Source organism: Mus pahari, chromosome 15, assembly GCF_900095145.1.
Source record: "Mus pahari chromosome 15, PAHARI_EIJ_v1.1, whole genome shotgun sequence".
NCBI lineage: Eukaryota > Metazoa > Chordata > Mammalia > Rodentia > Muridae > Mus > Mus pahari.
The window spans coordinates 51,225,740-51,249,667 of record NC_034604.1 but is presented as its reverse complement, the minus strand read 5'-3'; the positions used below and the strand labels follow the sequence as shown (position 1 = coordinate 51,249,667).

General features: G+C 43.3%; 1 protein-coding gene across 1 annotated transcript in view; it reads right to left on the bottom strand.

The window, feature by feature from the left end:
• Positions 1 to 23,928, bottom strand: part of Megf10 (multiple EGF like domains 10) — a 161,250-nt gene that overhangs the window by 19,040 nt on the left and 118,282 nt on the right. The window contains exons 11-18 of the mRNA XM_021214325.2: positions 22,604 to 22,778; positions 21,182 to 21,302; positions 20,235 to 20,398; positions 17,838 to 17,940; positions 6,508 to 6,654; positions 5,201 to 5,335; positions 4,620 to 4,748; positions 829 to 957 (exon numbers count right to left, since the gene is read on the bottom strand). Coding sequence (XP_021069984.1) covers positions 829 to 957; positions 4,620 to 4,748; positions 5,201 to 5,335; positions 6,508 to 6,654; positions 17,838 to 17,940; positions 20,235 to 20,398; positions 21,182 to 21,302; positions 22,604 to 22,778 — 1,103 coding nt within the window. The remainder of the gene's footprint in view (positions 1 to 828; positions 958 to 4,619; positions 4,749 to 5,200; positions 5,336 to 6,507; positions 6,655 to 17,837; positions 17,941 to 20,234; positions 20,399 to 21,181; positions 21,303 to 22,603; positions 22,779 to 23,928) is intronic.

Here is a 23,928-nt window from a genome sequence, read left to right as displayed (position 1 = left end):
AATGATGGCCGATTAGACCATCTTCTGCTACATATGCAGCTAGAGACTCAAGCTCAGGGGGTACTGGTTAGTTCATATTGTTGTTGCACCTACAGGGTTGCAGCCCCCTACAACTCCTTGGGTACTTTATGTTACTATTGATAATATCCTCAATGAGTGCCTTCATTGATTGATTCAGCTGAAAGCAGTATGGCATTTCTCAGTTTGCACATTGCACATAGTGATGCTGAACAGTTAAACACCACACGGGATTATAGAAAGGGTAGTATGAGATACCGGTTAGGAGTAAGAACCAGAAAAATGGTTTTTAAAACACAATAGTACAGAAATGGACAGAAATGCAAATTCACAGGTCCTGGTCCAGATGCACCAAATCAGACACTGGGGTGAGACACATTTGGAGTTGGTTGGTTCTTATAGGTAAACCTCATTTCCTTTTGGAGCACACAGTCAGCCAAGCAGTGAGGTGTGTGTCTCTACTGACCTGCAAACTCCTATCATTTATTCTCCCATTTGTACAGTAGGAAGAAATGAAAGCATTTCATACCCAGAAATGCAGTCTGATAGAAAAGAGAACATTGCACATTAGAAATGAATTACACACACTGCTTGCTTCATCTCAATGTCCTGATGTAGGCTTGCTGAAGGATGCCTGGAATGTGGGGTTCTCAAACACTCAGAGAAAGGTAGCTATCTAGAGACCATTAAATAGGTGGCCTGTGCTTTGAAGGAGCCCTCACTGACCTAACAGGATACACACAAACAGGGAAGCTATCTCCTCTGTAGGTTGCCCCCCCCCCCGTGAACCCCAGAAGGCCCCTTGCTTACTCTGAGTGCAGTAGAGCCCCGTCCAGCCAGGAGTGCATTTGCATTCCCCATCATAGGCGCTGCAAAAGGCTCCGTTGTGGCAGTTGCAGGTGTGGATGCAGTTCGGACCCCAGTGCGCAGGTGGACAGGCTGAAAGTGCAAGTGTGGAGAGATGAGTCGGATGCACCAGGCTGGCACCCAACAGAACACTCCACCCACCTTCTCTCTACCGTCTGTGTGCTGGGTTAATACCGCTAATAAAGTCAAGATACTCACAACTCACTTCGAAGACTGAGCACTGAATTCTGCACCAAACCCACAAGACAAGGCTGGTCACAGTAACTACCAACATTACTGACACGCACGTCTATGGCTTCCGAGGCTACTTGAGGGTGCAAGAGTTACTTTAAAGAGCCAGTTGTTAAAGAAATGACACCCACTGTGTACCTGGCACTGTTCTCCGCCCAAGGAAAAGCACAAAGACAACAAGGGAGTTTGAACCACTCCCTGAATACTTCTACTTTGGAAGGAAGCAAAACTGCCAGTGAACTGAGATGCAGAGATGGGAGGAAAAGCCAGGTGAGGTAAGGAGGATGGGAAGGGGGAGGAGCAACTGAGTGAGGATCAGGTGTGTGTGTGGGGGAGTGGCTTCCCTTGGAGATCCTAGGTCATGGGCTAGGGGCTCTGGCCATCCAATCCTGTCCTGGTCTCTAGGCTCTAGAGTTGCCATATTTTATGTGCTAAGGTTCCCAACTATAAGAATCAGTTTATTCATAGGAACTCTGGATTGGAGGACATAGAAAAGAACACATCCACTACATCTACTGTCAGAGAACGAGGTTTTAGAAAGCAACATATGTGTGAACAAAATAACTTTATATATATATATATATATATATATATATATATATATATACACACACATAGTTTTATTTATACTTCATCTTCAAGAAGCCATTTAAAGAGATGGCTACTTACAATTTCCGTTTTATTACCTGATTGAGACTATGGAGCAATTAAGAAAATAAATGAGCCTGAAGTCATTTTAAAATGAAAAGCATTTCCCAGAAACATATATACCATCTTCACCCAAGAACAAGAGAAAAGTAACAGTGGACAATGCGTGGGCCTCAGGAGTGTTACAAAGGGTTTTCTTGGTAGTCTCCTTTATATTACAGGTGAGGAAGTTTTGGGTCAATAGTGGGTAACAGGATGCTATCCAAAGTCACACAGATTCACAGCAATAGTCACTATTTGGTATGTAGGCACGGCTTCACTCTTCAGGCTACAGCAAGTCTCAGATGGAGACAACTAAGATGACCACCCTTCCTGACATAGCCACACCACTCAACAACCCACTTCTGAAATAAGAAAAATCCAACTTGTTCTGTTTCACATGGCAGTCCTAACAGTATTTCTTTTTCTTTTTATATTTACATATTTTAGCTGTGTTTCTGTGACTGTGTGAGTGAATGTGTAATATGTTTATGGGATGTCTCCCCTTCCCACCCTACCCCCAGCTTGTTTCAAGGGTGCTGGGATCCAAACTCTGGTCCTCATGGTTCAGGAGCAAGAGCTTTAAACCACGCAGAAATCTCTCCAGTTCCAAACAAACTACATTGAATGGTGCTTAATACCTGAAGGATATTTTACTAAGTTGGCCACTTAAAGCAAGCAGGCTCTATTCCTGAGTTGGTTCCGACCAATGGTTGTCAATAAAGATCATTCAAATCGTCCATTTCCAAAGGTAAGTTTAGAGGCAAGGCTTTAGATAACTTGATTTGCCAAGGACACCTTCCCCTTTAAGTGTACCCTATTAGTTTTCACAGCCTCTGTTTGCATACCAAAGGAACTCCCCTTTTCTAAATTAGCTGATGACCAGCCAAGAAGAAATATTAAGATGGGCCCCCAGAGACCATAGGAATCAGTGAAACATGGTCCCCAAGGAGAAGCAAGGCTTGCCAAATGGGTTTCCTCTGCAGTAATTATGGGGACAGGCCATGCTATTGTCTCCATTCACAGTGCTGTTCTCATTCCTGTTCCTTCCAGCACATTCCTCCTTCAAATGAGGAAGTGACCAACTTCCAAACTAAAGAATACGTTTTTTAAAGGAGCAAATTAGACCAATCATGTTCCAGCACTGACGTCAGGTCTTTGTTTTCTTTCCTAAGCCCTGTCATTCATTTTGAGTACCTATTCCTCAACCTGCTCCTGTGCCAGCCTGAATCCATCAGAGGCTTGCAATACACAGATCTGAACATATGGCAATTACTTCTGGAACCCCACCCCTCAAATAGATTAAAACACATACTATGAAATCATCTATAACAATAAGCATCCCTCTCACCAACAGCTTTCTTACCTCAGCAATGGAAGCCAGCCTAAATGAAAGCAAAACTAATATTCAGACAAAGACATATTCCATACCAGTTAATATGTACAGGTTGATTATAACTCTAGAGTCTGTATTCAATGGCCGGCAAACCGCCATGTAGGACAAGAGTCATTGCTTGACCTATCTCATGTGCACCATAGTAGATTCAATATGAACTGAGCATGAAAGCTGTGATAAAGAGCAGGCAGACATGATGCACTGTCTTTGGTTAAAAGCTGAATCCTTTGTGAAAGTGCACAAACTAGCCTTTCAAAGTCTGCCTTGGGGTCACCGTCCTCTATTCCTGGCACTGGTAGTCCAAAGTCATTAACATAATTCCTCTTAGGGTCACACTACCCCATCTGAAGATCAGTTTGGGAGTTCCTGGGAAGCCAGGGGAGAGGACAGCTGCGAGGTGCAGTAATGTGGTCAGTCTGCCCAGGAGCCCAGAAAGTTTCTATGACTCACGTCATCTGCTCTGACTTCTTCATGGCTCCATAAATTTCCATAAATGTCATGATGAGTACACGACAAGAAGGTCGATCTCTAAAGACATTTATTTGTGTTTTAGATCAGCAGAGAATAGGGATGGAGATGTAGCTCAGTTGGTAGAGTGCTTGCCTAGCATCTCTGAAGCCCTAGGTTCAGTTCCCAGCACTGCATAAAAGCAGGTATGGCTGTGATGCCTGTAATCCCAGCACTCAGGAAGTGGAGGCAAAAAGATCAGAGGTTCAAAGTCATCTTAGACTACATAGTGAGTTTGTGGCTAGCCTTGGCTACATGGAATATATATGTGTATGTATATGCATATGTATATATGTATATATTCAATGACTAACCATCTACTGATTTTATATACATATATGTTACATGTATAATTATATATATTTGATATATATATGAATGAGACTACATAATGAGGCAAGATTTAGTTACATAGAGCCAAATATATGATAGTCATTGAGTACAGGTATATATATATATATATATTCTTATTATATTTTTAAAGTTTTCTTATTCTTCCATTTTAACTAGACCTCTTGATGGAACAGGATATAAACCCAACTCATAAAGGTAACTATGAGTTTTCATATATATCATTAGTTTACATATATATTATATATTACATGTATAATTACATAAATATGTGTTATATTGATATATTATATATTGATTTATTTACAGATATATAAATCAGTGGATGGTTAGTCACTGAGCAGTGAATAAGAAAACATCTTATAACCTGAGTTTTTTTCCCAGAGACTCACATCAATGTATCAGTAGATATTGATAGGTCAGTGCATAGAGTTCTTAATTTAGAATCTATAATGCATTTAACAAATGGTCATGGCCATAGATTCTTTCTGGATCATACAAGGTCTCCTCATTCAGCCCTAAGACATACGAAGTAGACTGGTTGTTTTCTGACGAGACTTACGCTGGGAGCAGTCGCTGCCGATCCAGCCCGGGTAGCATTGGCAGGATCTGTCAATGGGGTTACAGGTGCCGTTGTTGGTGCACGTGCAGACACCTGCACAGTTTTTCCCAAATCTGCCACTGGGACACACTGAAAATAAACACAAGTCGGGTCAGCTGTAGTTGGAACGCGCCTCACAGAATGCCGTGAATGGGAAGCCATTCTAGGGCCACACCCAGCTGCCGCCCACTGCCTTCAGTTGAGAAGATGCATCCCCTAATCCCAGATGGGCTCATTTTTACAAGCACATGACACCAAAGGCTTCGTCCCAGCATCGCAGAAAGTCACTGTGGCATTGACTGAAATCTGAATTATAGTTTCTCCCTGAGGGAGTCAAACTCCTTCCTCGCCTTGACTTTACTGAGGGGGTGGTTCTAATGAAGCCATAAGGGACCTGAGAGCGTCCTGCCGAGGCCGAGCCTCCAACATTGTGTTATTTTCAGAACTACCTAGAGCTGGTCACATTGCCTCGTGGAATTCTGAGTACAGACCTAAGGAAGCTTTACCCTCCCCGTGGCTCTCCCGGGTGCCCCGGTGTTTACCTTCATTGCACAGGGCACCGGTGAAGCCAGGTAAGCAGTCACACAGGCCCGTGATGTGGTGGCAGGGCCCGCTGCTGTGCACACACTGCGGGCAGGTCTGGCTACAGCGATGTCCATAAAACCCCGGGGAGCAGACTGCAAATAGAAACTCATAGTTACCTTCCCGAGTTGGGTTTCTCTCCTGCTCCACACAGAGGTCTAGTGAAACTGGAGGAATTAGGAAAACTCTAACCGGTCATAGGGACTTTTCAGGCATGAAACAGGAAGGCAGCTTTTAAAAGGGAAGAAGCCACTAAAGTCCAGATTTCCCTGGGGTGAGGGAATGTCTTACGTATACTCCACTATCTTCCTGTGGTTGACTCAAGGCCAGCCCTAGACCAGGGGCTCGAAGACATTTTGTAGAACAAATAAAGAACTGGGGAAAATGAAACTCTAAATATCAATATCTCAATTAAGCATCGCCGAGTTACTGTTGTTTGATCCTTTATTCTTCAAGAATCATAATTGGCAAAAAATTGATGAACACATGAGGTTTGAAGATCTTTCTTCTTTAAAAAAAAAAAAAAAAGTACAGGTGAATGCCTGTGATTAGATTAGAGAGGGTGAGGAACAGAACACTATGGATCTGGTTACTTCCAAAGACTTTATTTGGTTTTAAATATAGAATGATGGCATGGAACTCTTAAATGGAAAAATCAGTTGATTTGAGAAATTACAACAGTGCATGTTATAACCAGTCATATATTCACTCTTGGTTACATGTACTGAAAGATTTAGCGAAATGTTGCTGATCATGTCTTAGTTCGAGGTTCCTACGGAGCAACATCAGAGGTCCCCACTTTTAACTTTCAATTCTGCTTTCCCCAGAGCACTGACTTTCAGATTACTAGGGAGGTGTGTGATTGCCTCAAGGTTTGGCTGATGTTGGTAATTGAGGTGAGGCTGATGCCAAATTGCCAAATCAAATATTTACAGGTCAGTGGATTTCTGGAACATCATTTGCGCACTCCAAGGAGGAATTGAGAAACGTGTCCTGATGATCATGCCAATGAGGTAAAGAAATAGTCACGAAGAAGAAAGGGTTAACACCCCCATCTGTTAAGTTGGTTCTGGAGGTTGGAAAGGGTAAAATTCTTGGGGAAGTGTTATTTGAGGACAGTTCTTCAAGGACTCCTCTTTCCTCAGCTGCCTCAAAATGTCACTAGGAACTAAGGGGTGGGGCAGAGATGATTCTGTACATAATTCCCAGGGGCGGGGCGGGGCGGGGGCGGGGGCGGGGCAGAAAGCATCATGCAGGAGTCACTTACTTCTCTGGCAAGTGGTGCCCCGGAATCCGGGTGCACATTCACAGATGCCATCATCCGGAGAACACGAAGCCCCATTTTTACAGTAGCAGGGCAGCGAGCAGTTAGGACCCCAGCGTCCCTCAGCGCACACACTGTCACAGTGCACACCTGAAACATCACACACAGGGCGGGGATGAGGGAGGCGCAGTGTGGACACCCGAGGTCGCTAAATACAACAGTGGGGGTCAGGAATGGTGTACAAGCAACTATTTCAGACAACAATAAGCCGCAGAGATTGGCACCAGGCTTAAATCCAGTTATCATCGCGTGTACACACCAAACGCACAGAGTCATCCTACCGTTGTTATCTGATACCCGGAACTTCCTCCTATGCAGTCAAGGAGAGAGCATTTATTTCACTACATTGACTTTTATTCTTTAATAGAAAGGACCAACAGGGAGCCCCAGGGCCCTGTCTATTGAAGGCAAATTTTATCAGAAAAAAAAAAAAATACTATTGATTTCCTACTTATGCCACCCCATCCCCCATTTTGTTTTTATAGAGAAAAAAAAAAAAGCATAAAATGATTAAATTATTCCACAGGAAGGAGACCCTACTGGGGTGTAGGGAGCACAATCCTAAAATATTTCAAAGATCTAGTGTGCTGGATAAGCTGATGGACTCACATGTGTCGCCGGATTCATTTCACATCGGACAGATAGAGGCAGAATTGCCCAGCCCAATGCTGTTTAAGTACTTTTGTCTAAGTAACTCTTATGAAACTGCATGGAGCTAACTTTTTTTAATTGGCAAATAAAGAACCCTTAAACTAGTCATGACCCAAGTACACACACCTACAGGAAGCCAATCCGTGGAGGAGGAAAATAAAGCCAGGTATTACTGGAGGTACAGGAAAGTCTCATAAATTCATATTTGAAGTACAACAGGGGTCTCTGTGTTACATCATAACTCAGAGACCTTCCCCTGCAAAGGAAAGAGTTCTGACTTGGGCTGCACGGGTGACTGCTGGCCTCAGACCAAGGGATAACACAGGGAGGACATGCTCGCTCTTGTATCCCAGAAAGTTCACAGTGACCCCGCCTGGAGGACACCTGGCAGGACACCCCACATTTTGTCTGTTGTTTTGGAAAAAGGTTATTGTGCCCTGAACCTAATATGGAAGTCACTGTAAATGACCACAAGTATGTCGCCAGCTGGTATAAAGCCATTTCTGTAGTATAATACATTTCTAGTTTTTTCTGCCTCTGTGTTCATCCTCTACAAAGTCCTTAGCATGGCAAAGGCTGGCAAATCAGGCCCACCTCCATTTTGTCCAGCTCAGGTCAGTGACAGACTTTTATTCTGGAGGAAACCAGTTGAAGATAGAACACTGATTGGGGACTCAGTGTTCCCCACAGGATAAGTAAATGGAGCGGGAACCTGCTGTTTTTTTTTCTTGTGTTCACACACATCTTACTTTTCAAGGTCCTTTGGGAAGCTGACTTGAAAATTCTACACCCTTTGAATGTGAAGTACTAGCCATTGAGTCTCTGCCAAGTTTTTCAAGCTAATAACTCTACCATACAGAATTGTCAGACAGTCAGAGGAGCTTCGAACTCAGGAGCAAGCTGCAGATGTAAGCTTTGTTTTACGTCTAAAGAAAATACTAGCAAGGGTAACTAACCTGCCTGGGGCTTCCCTCCCAATTGAAACTCAGGCTTTCCAGTCTTACTGTAAGCCAGGGCTCTTGTTTGACAGCCAAGGTGGTAAGGGGCCACCTGCTTCCCAGATTCAGACGTCTTTGGGCATTTTGATCCAGGGCCATTCAGGTTAATCATAGAGGGAAGCCTGAGGATGTGGAGCCCAAACAATTATCCAGATAACCTTATAGTCAACCTGAAAACTAGTTCTAACTTCTCAAAACTTTTTTTTTTAATGTGGAATGGGGTTTGAGGGTTGAGACTTGGCCATTTAAGGTGACTTACTTTATCAACTGTTGGCCAAATCACATTACATTTAAATTCAGCTATAATATATAATATACAGCTGTAATATATAGCTGTATTAGTCAGGACTCTAGGGAAACAGAATTGATTGGGTAATATCTGATATGTATACTCTGGTTTATTAGCGTGGCTTACAGGTTGTGGTCCAGCTATTCCAGCAACAGCTGCCTGCCGGCAGAAAGTCAAAGAATCCAATAGTTGTTCAGTTCATAAAACTCGGTGTCTCAGTATACACCAGAGTACCAAAGAAGTAGGTTCTAATGCCAGTGAGGGAACGAACTTGCTGGTAAGAGGAAGGGCAAGCAGGCAAAGAGCAAGCCCTCCTTTCTTCTGTGTCTTTTACATAGGCTGCCACCAGAAGGTGGGGCCCAGATTAAAGGTGGCTCCCTCACAGGTGGACCCGGCCACTTGGGTTAAAGTGAATCCCAAATGTAGTCAAGTTGACAACCAGAGTCACCACCACACTGGTTTTGAATATTACAGGTTAACATGATTTGTGGATAAGCACACAGGGCTATTTATGAAAAAATGACTGAAGGCCAGATGTAAATTAAGTGATCCTTTGCTTGGTATTTGATTCCTCTTCCCTCAGGAGACTTGTCCAGCTGGCTAGCACACCCATCTGTCATGATCACCTTCATCAAGGTAGTTTTCCCAATAAGTAAAAAGCACCATGGAACAGCAGAGAGACCCACGGGGGGGGGGGGGAGAACCCACCTTGTCGCACATGATGTCCCCATCATTTTGTTTCAGAGACTGTCTGCCTGCAGTTGTATAAGCATATCTCAATAGAACCAAGCATGCTTTTTAAAAAAAAAAAAAAGATTTGTCTATTTATTATATGTTATATGTGAGTACACTGTAGCTGTTTTCAGAGACACCAGAAGAGGATGTTCATTACAGATGGTTGTGAGCCACCATGTGGTTGCTGGGATTTGAACTCAGGACCTTTGGACAAGCAGTCAGTGCTCTTAACCTCTGAGCCATCTCTCCAGCCCCCCACACACATACTTTTTAAATAGCTTTGGTTTCTTTACTTTTTAGGATTAGAAAAGAAACTTCCTGTCAAATGTAAATTATAAACATCCCATTTTTCAGTTCTTTCTTGGAAATTCAACTCTCTTCTTTTATTCTGGGTAGTAAAGGAGTCATCTTTTTGTAGATATTGACACCCAATCTATTTCAAGACAAGTATTAGAGATGAGACAAGCCCACAGAAAAGTAAGATTTCCTTTGTCGCATCCTTTATCCTACATCCCTACCTCTCCTCAGATCCTCCATGCTTCTTGCCATCTCTTTTATTATATATCCGAGGAAGGGCATGTTCAATCTATTACTTCTGGGATCCTGTTTTTCCTAGAGATTACTAATATTCCAAGAAGGCTCAAATTTTGAGAGTCTAATAAATAAATACCAAAGTGTAAAACTTCAGGCAATGAGAATCACAATTAAGTCCTGGTAAAGTGTTTCTTTGGCATTAGGTCAGGGATGTGTGAGGCATGCTCCAAGATCAAGAGATGCTAAGAGGATTGTGAGTTTGCCTTAACACACCCACCCTCTCTATTGCTCTCATATTTGCCAACTTTGGTAGGGTCCACAAGTGGTATTTTTGTTTCCTTTTTTGCCAAAGATGAAAAATAATTTAAGTCAGTATGCCTTCTGTGAATCTAGCTAGTGCTGGCTTGTTGGTAAAACATTCTCCAAAAAAAACCATTAACTCCAGGGTGATAAAGCCACAGGTCACACCCCCAGCTTTGTCTAGTGACCTGGGTCAAGGAAGAGGGAAGATAGATCTAGGCTGAGGGAACAGTGGGTACAAAGTCAGAGTCCCAACAAGTATGCAGAATCATTCAGAAGTATTCAGGACTTACCAGCGTTGGAAACAGGAGAAACTTAGGAACTAGAAATACCGAGAAAAGCATGTGAACAGCCATAGACCCATGGAGAATAGCTAAAAGCATCCTACTGTGGAAGGAGACCCTCCTCTGCCCCCACACTCATATGCCATGTTATCAGAGACCAAATGAGGGATGATGGCATGGATGCATTTGTGTTTCATAGGAGAGTGGATGATGGTGTGAAGAGATGAGTCTTGAAGACAAAAAGTCGGGAGACAGATTGAGATTATTGAGGTGACAAATGAAAAAAAAAATGAGAAGACACAGAACAAAGCCACCCACAAGGGAAGAAGAATTCTAGAGACGGATGGAGAAGATGCAAATGGAAAGTTCCTCTGTCCCTTCCCCTGCCCAAAACAATGTATCCTGTCAGCTGTGAGATGGAGAGAGCCTGGCTGCACGATCTAGGAGCTAACACACATGGAGTGTAACGCTTGGCCCTGGGTACCACGGTGTCTTGATTAAGGGGTTGATGCTTTCAGCGTGTCTGCCTCTGGGGCAGTATATGCAGAGAGGATGCGGCCAGGGAGTAGTGGGAGAACACTTGCCCTGCATGTGGGCCTCAGGAGGGCAGAAGCCAGAGCAGGAAGGTCCTCATGACATAGGTCCTTGTATGTGCTAGCACCCTTTCCTTCCTGAATCAGGAAGGCAAACTTTTGTGTCCTGGGAGCCGTTATCCCCAACTAAAGAGGAATAGGAAAATAATGAAACACTCTAAGACAATTTCTTTGGGATGTTGACCAAGGAGCAGATTAAAAACTTCAAAACTAGTTGCTTCGGAAAATAATTTCTAAAATATTTGGAGGAGGGGGACAAATGGGAAGAGGGTGGGTTTAGAGCTGCAAGCAGTTTTGCTCAGTGGAAACACTTCTTCCTGATAAAATTTTGAATGCTGATAAGGAGATCTGTGAGGGAGTGAGGGAGTGTTTTTTGCTGGGACTGGGGACAAAGAGCCCATTGATAGGCTTCTCAAGTTGCTAGGCAATGGCTGAATGACCGTGATAAACTTCAGCTAGGCAGCACTAAAGAGATGTTCATGCATTTAATGCCTGAAGCATTAAGACAGGGACCTCCCCGGGGAAACCAGCATTCCCTGGACACTTGTGATTGCATGAATGTAGTAAATAAATCATCTGGAATGCACGTCATTATTTCCCCTCTCAAAGGCATAGCCCCAAATCCTACTCCTTACACTAATATTACAATGTCTGGCATGTTGGGAAAAAGAAAATTATTTTGATTCACTGTCTTGACCCTGGGCAGCAACCTATTAAATACATGTTAGAGTATAACAGATATTTGTTAATAATACGTGGGGCAGGTGAGTGGAGGAGAAGAGCCACGGCATCTGGTCATAAATTCTCTTCATTCCCCAATCCCAACATCTTCAAAGTGATGGCACAGACGGCAGAGGCAAGTGATTCACCAGCATACCATCTCTGACCATAGTTTGTCCTGACCGAGCAGGAAAGGAGCTGATACTATTTTATGTCTTTATTCCCAGTGCACAACCACCATGCTGGTGTAGAAAGAACATGGAGACGCTCGACTGTGGTTGTGGAATGGCACCTTGTTATTGGATGTTGACAAAAAGTCTCTCTCAGTCATAGATAACGGGGAGGCTCACATCTGTAGCTACAAGACCAGCCTGCTAGCAATCACTGCCTGCCTTAGTACAGCTGTGGGTGAAGGCAAACAACAGGCTGTGGGGTAGGGTGGGAAAGCTAGGGGCTTTACTGGGGGCCATTCTCACTTCAGAGACACTGTCCATCAAGTGAGGAACAGACATCCAGACATACAGACTGGATGTGCTCTCTACGCGTCCAGATCTAGAGGGTTCTAGAAGTGGTCATGTGCACTTGTGGTTATTTGGCTACTTGCATGTTGACTAAACCCTCTAATGTAGTTATTGACTTTAACTTGGATTCTTGCTTATATGACTCTGGGATGCCACCCTCCTGCCCTGCCTTCAAGCCTCTTTGTGGTAATGATTTAAGCATCGCTGAGAGTCTTAAGGTGCCAGAGAGCTACATAGGAATAGATACACCCCAAAGGTAGTTTTCATTTGCCTCAGTGGTCTCAGTGGTGTGTAGGACAGAAAGGCTGCCTAGTTCTGCTTCTGGGGGCCACGGAGAAGCAGATTTCTTGTTATTGACATGCCCATGGGCTCTCCTCTCGGGCCTCCCATTCGTGGCTGGGCTCAGGTAAGGGCCCCATCTTTGATTCCATTCTGCGTTCCTGTCTCCTTATTCTACCACATTGTGTGATCCCACTCACTTTCCCAAAGGTATCAAGGGCTGATGTGACATTTACCTCCCTTTCCAACAGTTTAGTATTCAATTTTCCTGTTCGGGTACAAAGGCATCTTTGAGCATCCTCTTTTCTTCTGTCACTGCTATGAGGCTTCTGTCAGGAAATGGTCCCCCTGGCCCCTTAATCAATAATCAGGAAGATAAGATGTACCAGATTCCACTAAACAGACTGAAGAATGCCACTCTCTGGGCGACTGGGCTAACTTTTTAAATGACAGAAAGGGGCTACAAAGTAATGGTGTGCAGGTAGCATTCTAGACAAGCGCCTCTGGAAGACAGCTCAACCCGTGTGCCCAGGGCAGCATCCTGAGAGATTGTCAGATCTTTTCAAAATTTGCACAAAAAATGCTTCATGGAATGGTGAGAGCTTCCTCCTCTTCCCCTCTTCCCCGCCCCCCTTCTCTTCCACTCTTCAAATTCCCATTCAGTAGGTGTTAGATGGCAACTGGGAACATGCAAATGGAAAGCCATCCCAGGTGACAGTGATCTTGGCCAGAGCTGGGAGCCAGGCCACAGACCACATGTGTTTTCAGGCAGCTGGAATTAAACGGTGATTAGCTATAATGCTCAGTGAGTAGGTGTTCCTGGATGGCTGAGCCCAGAGCAGACAGGAAGAAACGTCAACCTGTTTCTACCTGTTTTTTGTTTGTTTGTTTGTTTGTTTGTTTTTTTTAAGGAAAAACTTCATAAAGCCTGTCACTCCACTACTACTCTGGAAAACTGCACATCCACATACATCTATCTATGTAAATCTGTCTATCTATTTATATCTCATCTGGAATTGCTCAATCACTTCTGAAAAGCTAGTTTCAGTTTATAACCGTGTGGGATGTGTTTGTGCACACCAGATATGGTATGTGAGTGCACGTGTGTGTGTGTGTGTGTGTGTGTGTGTGTGTGTGAGTGTGTGTGTGTGTTGCAGTGTATATACTTATGATGTGTACAAAGCCTAAGACAGCCCCAATATCCTTGGTCACAGTAACACGTGCCCCACGGATCCAAAAGAGTTAAAATGCATATTCCAGCGGCATTTCATTTCCTCAGCTTCCCAATGAGGTCTCTTTCTTTCCAATAAAACAATTTATTCATTCAAATTGTCAACAAACTGAGGTTTTAAATATCCAAATATAGTAAATGGGCACTTCCTTTCTTTGTAAAAGTGGTGCATTAATTCTAGAAAGAGAAGTTAGAATGTTGAATGCAGTTTGGGTTTCAGTTAACATTCACAGTATTACACTTTCTACCTTGCTAAAACATGCTAACGTTTGTAGACCTATTTTCCTTCATTTAAAAGAATTTTTTAAATTCTATATAATTATGTCATTTCTCCTCCTTCACTTTCCTCCCTCAAACCCCACCTTATATCCATCCTTGCTTGTTCCCTTTTAAATTTGTCGGCTCTTTTTTATTTAATATTATGTATACACATATAATTTATATTAATTTATTATATATTATACATATAAGTATATGTTAATGCATATAATATTACACACATATAATTTCAATGAAGCTAATGCCATTGGAGCTGACAGGGCCCTCCCTCCCTTAATAAGAATGATAGACGATCTTCCTGTTCCTAAAACCTCGGTTCCTTTAGGAAGATACAAACCCGAGGAAACACTGCAGGGTTTTGGGTGGTGATGACTCCAGGCTAAGACACCAGACTTCCTTCGAAGAGGAGGTGATGGCTGCGCAGTCTACGTATACTAATCTCCTCCCCTCTGCCTCCAATCTCCCCTTCATGGCCACCCCTGCCAGGGTCCTCACTGGCTGAACACTCAGTGCCACTTTTATTACCCCAGTCAGGGGAAGAGCCTAAGCCCTGGATTGCAGTTCACCGACGTGCAGGACGCCTCCCTGTTACATCAGGCTGGACCCTCTCCAGCAAGCCACCCCTCGCATGGCACCTAGAACAATCTCAGCCACAAAGAAAAAAGTAGGCCGATTCCTGTGCCTCCCTGGGCTTGTGGTAATGATTTGGCCGGAACCTGGCTCCTGGTAAAAAAAAAAAAAAACAAAGCCCCCTTCCTGTTGTGAAAAAAATCTTAACAAGGAACTTACTCAAAACAAAGTTATCAGGGGAAAAATAAAAAAGACGAGTCTATTCATGGCCGACAGTGAAATGATGTCCAGTGTAGATATTGTGCAGAAAAAGTAATCCAACTCTCATTCCGATTGTGATGTGTTTTTACATTTTCCGAAACTGTCTCCCCATGCACACACACATATGCTTGCTTGTACCAAGCGTGTACTATAAGTGTGGGGAGCAACCTTTTAGCAGGCTCAGTGACTGACAGCTACTTATAAACTCAGGCCTGTGGAAGACCCAGAGAAATGAGGTACTAGGACCACTGGGCAGACCTGAGAGCAAAAATAGAGACATAAGTACAGGCTACAGAGCAAAGAGACAACAGGAGAGAGGGAGAGAGAGAGAGAGAGAGAGAGAGAGAGAGAGAGAGAGAGAGAGAGACAGAGACAGAGAGAGAGACAGAGACAGAGACAGAGACAGAGAGATCCATGACATGAGACAGGAAGCAGGCTGGTCACAGATGGGGAGAGGATTATAGGATCACATTGTGTGGCAAAGCCAGTGCATTCCCACAAGAGCCTGGTAGGTCTAAGGCCAGATGGGGGATAATTTGTCTTGCCCCATGACCCAGACTGTGGAATGCCAGGAACACATTTTCTGACTGGCTTTAAGCCAGCTCATCTCTTGTTTTCCTCTTGTATGCCTTTTATAGCCTGACTAAATCATCAGAGCAGGTTAACACTTGGGTTCTGACCGGTATGTTCAACCATACCTCCCATTCTCTATGTATTTATAAGACAGAAGTAGATTTGGTAGAGTAGGACCTAAATCGAGAAATGTGGTCTCTCTGTTAGGATCACTCTGAATTTACCGGATAATTAGTGCTATTTTTCTCACTAAAGTCACTGAGAATTAAATACTGGTCTGTCCATTTTGCAAAACTCAAGAGCTCTAGTGAAATCACAGATGTTATTTAAGGCCAGCTTCAAAGTCAGTAATAAGGGACATAGAAAGGTGGACTTTCGTACTATAAAGCCAAGTTCACAAGGCAAGAAGGAACAACAGGGACAGAGGCCTTGAGTCCATGAGTCACTCCTACTGACTGCAGAGGAAGTCATTGTACCAGCTAGCCCTATCTAATATGGTAGCTCTGACACATGACACTGACACATGACACTGACACACGACAGTTCATCACTGCTTTCTTCTGCCTTTCCACACCGAAGAAGGGCTCAGCAAATTCTAGGAGGGCTAAAGGTCCCCTTGAAGGGGTTGCTGGTGATAGGTCATGCTTGTTATTGTGAAGATTCAATGTGGCTAAATTTCTAGTGCATCCCCTAATTAATCTATCAGCTAAACCCCATTAAGTTTCCACCTTGCTTATTTTTAGAGACTAATGTATTAAAGCTAAAACCCATGTGGAACTTCCAGAGCTCCAGCATGACTGAGCCAACCATAAACGGGACGCAAGGTTGGAATGTCCACACTTCTCCCAAGTTAAAACCTCCCACAAAGCTACTGCAGTCAAGGGAGAATTTTACTAGTATGAGAACAAACATACAGACCAATTGGATTAAATAGAACATCCAGAAATCAGCTTCACGTCTATGGGAAACTGACTTCTGGCAAGGAATAGGTTAAAACATTCAATAGGGGGATAGAATAGTCTTCAAAAAACTGCTCTGGGATCACTGGTTACTGATCATACTATGTAAAAGATTAACACAAAGACCTAAGTATAAAAAGATAGATATAGATTAGATAGATATGGATACAGGTATAGATAAAACTTTAGAAGATAACACACAAATAAATCTCTGTGATCTTGTATTAAACAATGATACCTTAGTTTTTTAAAAAAAGATCTATTTATCTATTTTATATAGATAACCATTATAGATTGTTGTGAGCCACCATGTGGTTGCTGGGGATTGAGCTCAGGACCTCTGGAAGAGCAGCTAGTGCTCTTAACTACTGAGCCATCTCTCCAGCTTGATTCCTTAGAATTGATACCAAAAAAGCACAAGTGAACAACATTTAAAAATTAGACAAGGCAGACTGTAAGAATAGAAACTTCCGCTTCAAAGAACACTATGAAAAATTACAAAGGAAAAAAACAGAAAAATATGATGGAATGTTTGCAAATCACGTCTGGTAAACAACATTTATATAATATGGTCTTAGAACTCAATGATACAAAGAAAAATAGCTCAGTTAAGAATTAATGAAGGATCTAAATAGATATTTCTACCAAGAAGCGTTATAGGTGACCAATAAATGCACAGGATGGATCCAGAGGAGCATAAAGCAAAACTTCAAAGAGGTACCACTTCACACCCACGGAGATGGATGTCACCAGAAAGACAGATGCATCGGCGGGGGATGTGAGAGTGCTCAGATATTGCTGGTGGAAATGCAAAGTGGTCCTGCAAGAAGAGCGATGTTCTTGCTCAGGATTTACTGCGGGCTTTGAAGACGGCACTAAATGTCTAAGCAAACTTGTGCATCATGAGTAAAAACATCATTCTTCTTCCAGTACCATGACACTCCTGATCAACTTCCTAGCTGAAGTCATAAAGCCACATAAAACAAGGAGGGAGTTTCTACTGCACTAGAAAGTGTGTGCTCAGTCATACCATGAATTTGCCATGACGCAATTTTTTGACAAAGATACAGTTTTTAAACTTTAATTTCTAGGAAAGAGGTTCAATATTTGTATATGAGCTATATTAGTAGTAGTTCATAGCTTTATATCTATAGTGATTCTAATTATAGTTTGGGGATTTATTTTATTTTTTCTTTTCTCTCAATACTAAAAAAAAAAAAAAAAATCACAGAAATCTTGCTGGCCTACATTTTAGCAACCAGATCTTTCATGAGCAACCAGCTCAATAGACGTGACTACCCTGGTTGACTGCTTAGTCACACCCAACACTTAACATTTCATGGCAAGAATTATCCCCTTACTGGGGACTTTACTGCATTTTGAATTTTTTTTTTCTGAAAAACTGAGCTTTCTGCATTTCTTTGAAAGGAGCAAGCAACACCATTAGATACCGAAGTGTTGGCTATCTCTTTCAAACACTGGCCCGAAGCTCCTACCTGACCATCCAGGGAGGCAGCGGCAATGGCCTGTAGTGGGGTGACAGCCATCTGCATGGCTGCAGTCACAGCGCTCAGCACAGTTCAACCCGTATGTGCCATCCTGCAAGGAAGGGAACATCAAAGCCAGCAATGACAAACCTAGGTATTCACATGACAAGCAACAAGACCCTGACATGCTTCTTAGGAACATGCGTCGCACCACATCGCCCCATGATGCAAAATGCAAGCCTGAGGAGGGAGCCTGTTAAAATCACTTCAACTCCAGCTTAGCCCTGATACAATAGTTGGGAGATTTGCATAGTTAAATCACTCACATACATATGCATACATAGAATAAATATAAGCATGCCAGTTGACTGAGAGAGCCTTTTTTTATCATTACCACAACTCATAAAAAAATGTTCACTTGTCTCTAATTATTCTCACAACATAGTTCAGACTTCCCTATAATTGTCTTCCTTGGAGGAGAAAGGGGTCTTTGTTCACCTAAAAAAGATACACATACACACCACACACACACACACACACACACACACACACACACCATGAACATACAGGTACACATTAGATAGATAAATGGTAAGTACATAGATACATAGATGTTACTATAGTAACATAGTAACATAGTTACATAGAAACATAGTAATATAGTAACATATAGATGTTACTATAGTATGTATCTATGTATTTACTATGTACTTATCTATCTAAAATCTATCTAGTGCCTGAGTATATGTTTGTACATATACATATGTAAATACATATGTCAATATATACATATTGATTTGAATTGTTGTCAGTGGAATACATGACATAATAAAGAAAACTGAAAATCTATTGTTATTTTCTTTATTACATAGCTTCTTTTCTCGGGAAGAGGCTGAACTGTGTGGGACAACATGAATCAGAACTGTAAATGCACATTCCATGGCAGCCTCCTCATCACCCCTCCAAGTCCATGCGACGGTGGAGTCGTCCAATGAACAGGAGACTCTTGGGTGATGGGTAAGACTCATGAGGAAGAAATGGAAATGCTTCTATTTGGAGGGAAATCTTATTTTATACCCTAGATCCTTGGGACTGGTGTAGGGTGCTACCTACAAACGTCCCTGTATCACCCAAACACCAAGGAAAACAGCCCAGCGACTGGGGGTGGGGACATGGAAACAGCAGTGCCAGGCAGCGGGTGTTAGATGACGTAATCACTTGCCTAGAATTTATTAAGCAAAGAAACCAACTAAACCACTTATTAGGCTCCACTAATGTTCGCCAGGTTTGCACAGCAGTTAGCTCTGGTATAACAGAAGCTCCTGAGCCATCAGATCCCCCAGATTTACTAATACATAAAATGCAAAACAATGGGACAGCGTACACTGGGGTTTCCACTCTGCCTATAATGAGGAAGTAAGAGACGACCAGCTCCAGGCATTGCTAATTGGTTCACTGGTCTGGACAGACACAGCAAGGCTGGCTTAACTCCTGGGGGCTTAGGGAGCACAGAATAATACAGGGCAGGAATCCTTTCTCTTTTAGAAAATGGGTTGTACTTAACAAGAGGAGACCCAGAGGAAGGAAAGGAGGTCTGGTGGAAGCCCCGTCTCTGAAATGGCCCAATTCAGGGGGATCACATTGTCATCTGATGATGTTGGGGGGGGGGGCGGAGAGAACATACCACTGCTATTAAGATGCTTGATGGCTCAAGAAGAAAGCATCATGCTAACAGAAAGTCAGTCAAGTGCTTTGGAAGGCTGGCATGCAACAGGTTACCACAGAACCCCCCAAGTCACTATCAGTCACTATCAGCTAGCCTGCAGCAGCTATGGAGGAGGACGCTCGTTCTAAGGATGCATGTCTCCAAATTAGGTCGAGGGAAGGGAGTGTGCACTGAGGAGACTCCTGTGCCTCCAGAAATATTTACATTAGCCAAGGCTGTTTCCAAACCTGCTTTCACCATTCCAGTGCACATTTCTGTGACACCAGCCACTGCTCCCTTTTCAAGCCCCTGTCACTCCCCCACCCCAAAGCCTGCAGATTTCCATTATAATGGAAACAAAATACTTGGAGAGCTGACAGGCAGACACTGGGTGTTTGACCAGTGCTGCTGCCTGGCTGCTACCAAAAGACAAGTGTATAAGAACCAGAAAATGCTGGATTGGGGGCTGGGAGATCAGCAGAGGGACAATAGGAAAGAAGGAGATATTCTTTAAAGCCTGCCTAGCTGGTTTCCCTTCAATCCCTTTCCAAGCCTCTCTCTACTTCGAATCCTGTTAATAGTTACTGAAGACTGGGTCACACCCATTCACCTTCAGTCAGGAAAAAAAAAATGCTATACAAAGAAGTCATCCCTCTGGGCATAGTCTTCCAGGCATGGCTACCCAGGCATGGCACACATACCTGGCAGGGAAATTCACACTTCGCGCCTCGCCATCCGGGCGCACAAGTGCAGGTCCCATCCAGCGTGTTGCAGGCACCACCGTTGAGGCACTGACACGTTAGGTTACAGCCAAAGCCCCATGTGCCACTGGGGCAGCGGATGGAACAGTCCACCCCGTGCCAGCCTGCATGACAAGGACGACAGAGCGTGTGAGGAAACAAAGGCAACAGGGAGCTTCGCTGAGCCCTTCCAAGCTGCGTCTCCCTGTACCAGACATCTCGGAGATGCATGACAGCGCTACCCAGCCCCAGTCCCAGCAGTAGCAGACAGCCTTGGCTCTGCCACAAAAGGCCTCGACCGACCAGAAATGAAAAGGAACCCCACCCCCAACCCACCCCCGAGGAACCAAACAGCCAACTGTGCCGTGTGATCAGTCAGGGATGCCAATGCTGAGAAGCATCCCGTGGGCTCCTGGGAAGGGATGTGGAGTGAGGTCAACTTTAATGTGCTGTGATGCTCAGGGTAGAATGATAAGCTTTGTCTGTTTATATGAGAGGAAATGGAAGGCTTGTTCTTGGAAGACTAGCCCCAGCTTTGAGGCAATAACCATTATGTATGAAAAACGTGCTTCCAAGATCCTGGCTGCATCTACAGAGGACACATTCTGTGCCACACATAAAATCTGTGCTGGCTATATTGCTTGTCACGAATCCAAGTTGGGCCATTTGGGGGCATAAGACACGTCTCTGCTTGTTTACCCTTCCCAAAATCATGGACTCAGACTTTGAAAGCTGGCAACAGCTTCAGAGAGGACCGAGTTTGAGTTTCTTTTCTGGACTCGGGACAGATGAGAGGATGCTGGGATCATCATTTAATGATTTTTAGGAAATTTAGAACTAGAGCCCCCATCAGGGTGTCCTTCCAGTGACTCTAGGAGGTAACAGGACAGAGATACACTCTTTCTTACCTGCCTTACAGATACATGATCCATCCACAGGAGAACAGACAGCATCATTTTTACAGCCACAGCGAGAAGAACAATTTATCCCATAGCGTCCCAGAGGACACGGAGTAGAGCAGTCAGTCCCCTGGATGAGTAGAACAGCAGAACACAGGCTATATTTACCAAGTAAATCCATGCCAGCACAAACACAAATATCCTTTGGCAATGCTAATTATGTTTCTTCTCCATTTTTAACACTCTATACTTTTGAAAGTTGCTGTAATACCATTCCTATGAAAATTGTGGAGATTCAGGTGCAATCCTGGCTGGCTCATGTTTATGATAAAACATCAACTAGGACCTCTCCCCCCACAAAAGCCCAGTGACTTCTTTAGATTTGTCTTCATAACAGAACAGGAAAATAAACCTTTCTCCACTGCTTATGCAAATATATATATATATATATATATATATATATATATATATATATATATACACACATATACATATATAATAGCTGTAAACTTATTATTAGCAAAAATACACTGCACATCAGTGTTTATATGCTTCTAAATGCTTCACGGGTTGCATTGTATAATATGTAATTTTGTTAATGGTTGAGGAGCAGCAATACTCAGCCAGTGGTATGATTCAATTTATCCAGCAGTGGGCATTAAACAGAACTGAGCTACCTAAGGTGACCTAGGGACATCTCTTTTCAAAAAACGTGAAGACTCTTAAGAGAAGGTTAATTCAGGGGTCAGCCTGAGAATTGTGACACTGGTCAGAAAACTCTGGAAAGATCCTCTTGGCTCTGCAACTCCACAGCCTACTTTTTCTATATTATGTGCCCTGGAATGACCATCAACACTCTTCAGGGTTCAATGTTATCTTCTTTACAATGGAAAGAAATAAATCACAGTTGACCACTTCCCCTTACCAATAGCCAAGAAGTCATAGGGACCACAGGCACAATATGGTGTTTGTGTTGTGCAGGTACATTTGTAGGACCTGAGCTCCCAAAGGGGCCTCAAAACCATGTGCAGAGTGTAAACATAGCATAATGCTAACCTGGCTCATGTTGTGTCTTTAAATTTTGTGGAATTCAAACAGAAACAGTTGAAAATAATAACTAATAGTCACATGGAGAGCTATTTGCTTGTTGCCAATAGGTCAGAATAAAACCAGTATATATGGAATAGCTATAATGGATCATACTTTCTGATGTGTTCTAATATTGAATATCAATGATGCCTTGATAGTTTCATCATTGTTCTCAGCCATCAGTAGAATGTTAGAGTTACTTATCTCAAACAGCTCCCTTCCCATGAGTGCTGTGAGTGGTTTGATCACATTTACTCTAGTTCACAGTAGCTCATGTAAACCACGCTGTTGCTATTATCCATCTTGCATCCCTCTCATGCCTCCAGAGTCCAGGTTACTCACTTTGAATCCTGGAGCGCAGGCACACCTTCCAGTCACACTGTCACAGTCTGCCCCGTTCTGGCAGCTGCAGATCTGTTGGCAAGCCTCCCCGTAGAATCCAGGAGAGCATGTTTCATTACAGTACAGTCCAGACCAACCCGGCTTGCAGCCACACTCTCCAGACATGGGGTGACAGCTGAGAGACATAGATGAAAAAGTATAAGTCATTCTGGGGTAGACATGACACTTGAGGCATGCGCAAATGCTGCTTCCTCAACGGTCACGAATGTGCTGGTACTTCCATAAACATGGATTAAACCTAATTCCTATGGGTGATGTGACTTAATTAATTGGCTGACACTCAACTATTATTGCAGAAACAATGAATGAAATCAGCATTCATGCCCTACTCAAGTGACTACGATAACTGTATCCTTTCGCCTAAATTCTTTGTTACTATCTTACATTGAAAGCACTAACTCAATAAGAAGGCAGCATCATGAGATGCACTGACCAGCTCCATCCAATGCCAAATCCACTGTGTGATATCCAAGGAATTCCAAAAGCAACGACTTGTATCATGTTCTCCTCCCAGTCCATCTACCTGGTAGTGAAGCAGCAGCTGCTGGCTAGAACAGCAGCCACACTGACAGATCAGGCAGCCAGCTGTTGCCCCGTAGCAAGTGGGCATGTCAGCTGTGCTAAGATGCTCATGGAAGTGAGGGGACACAATAAAGCACTCTGTGGCAGGCTGGCTCAAAACATGTGTGTGCTTCTTGACATGGGAAACCTTGACAATCCAACCAACTCTGTTGACAATAGGAAGTCTGTGTAAAGACGTTTCCCCTCTCCACGAAGCACAGAACTTCTCTTTAAACAGGACAAACAAGATGTATTTATTTGGCATTCAGACATTTGATAAATGCTCTTCCTAAAGGACTGTACTCCTAGCGGGAAAGGGAGACGTGTAGGGATGAAGACAAGGGTTGCAGACACACTTAGATCTACATGTGTATGCATAGATCGAGTCCCTGCTATCATTCTCAGGCAAACACCTGGCATCTCAAGATTACTGTGTCATGGCTGGGCCCCCTCCTTCCCTTCTTTTACATCTATCCACCCCATTTGTCATTTGTACTTCTGTATGTGGTACCTCCATCCACCTGCCTGGGGATTGCTCTGTTGGCTGGTGTGTGTGTTTGCTTGCTCCTTGCTACAGGACCTTGCTACACAGCCCAGGCCGACTTCACAATCAAGATCTTCTGCCTTTGCCAAGATAACAATAATGAACTGTGGTGCACAGACTTGTTCTCTATTTCTATTATTGACTTACACCTTTTCGCTTT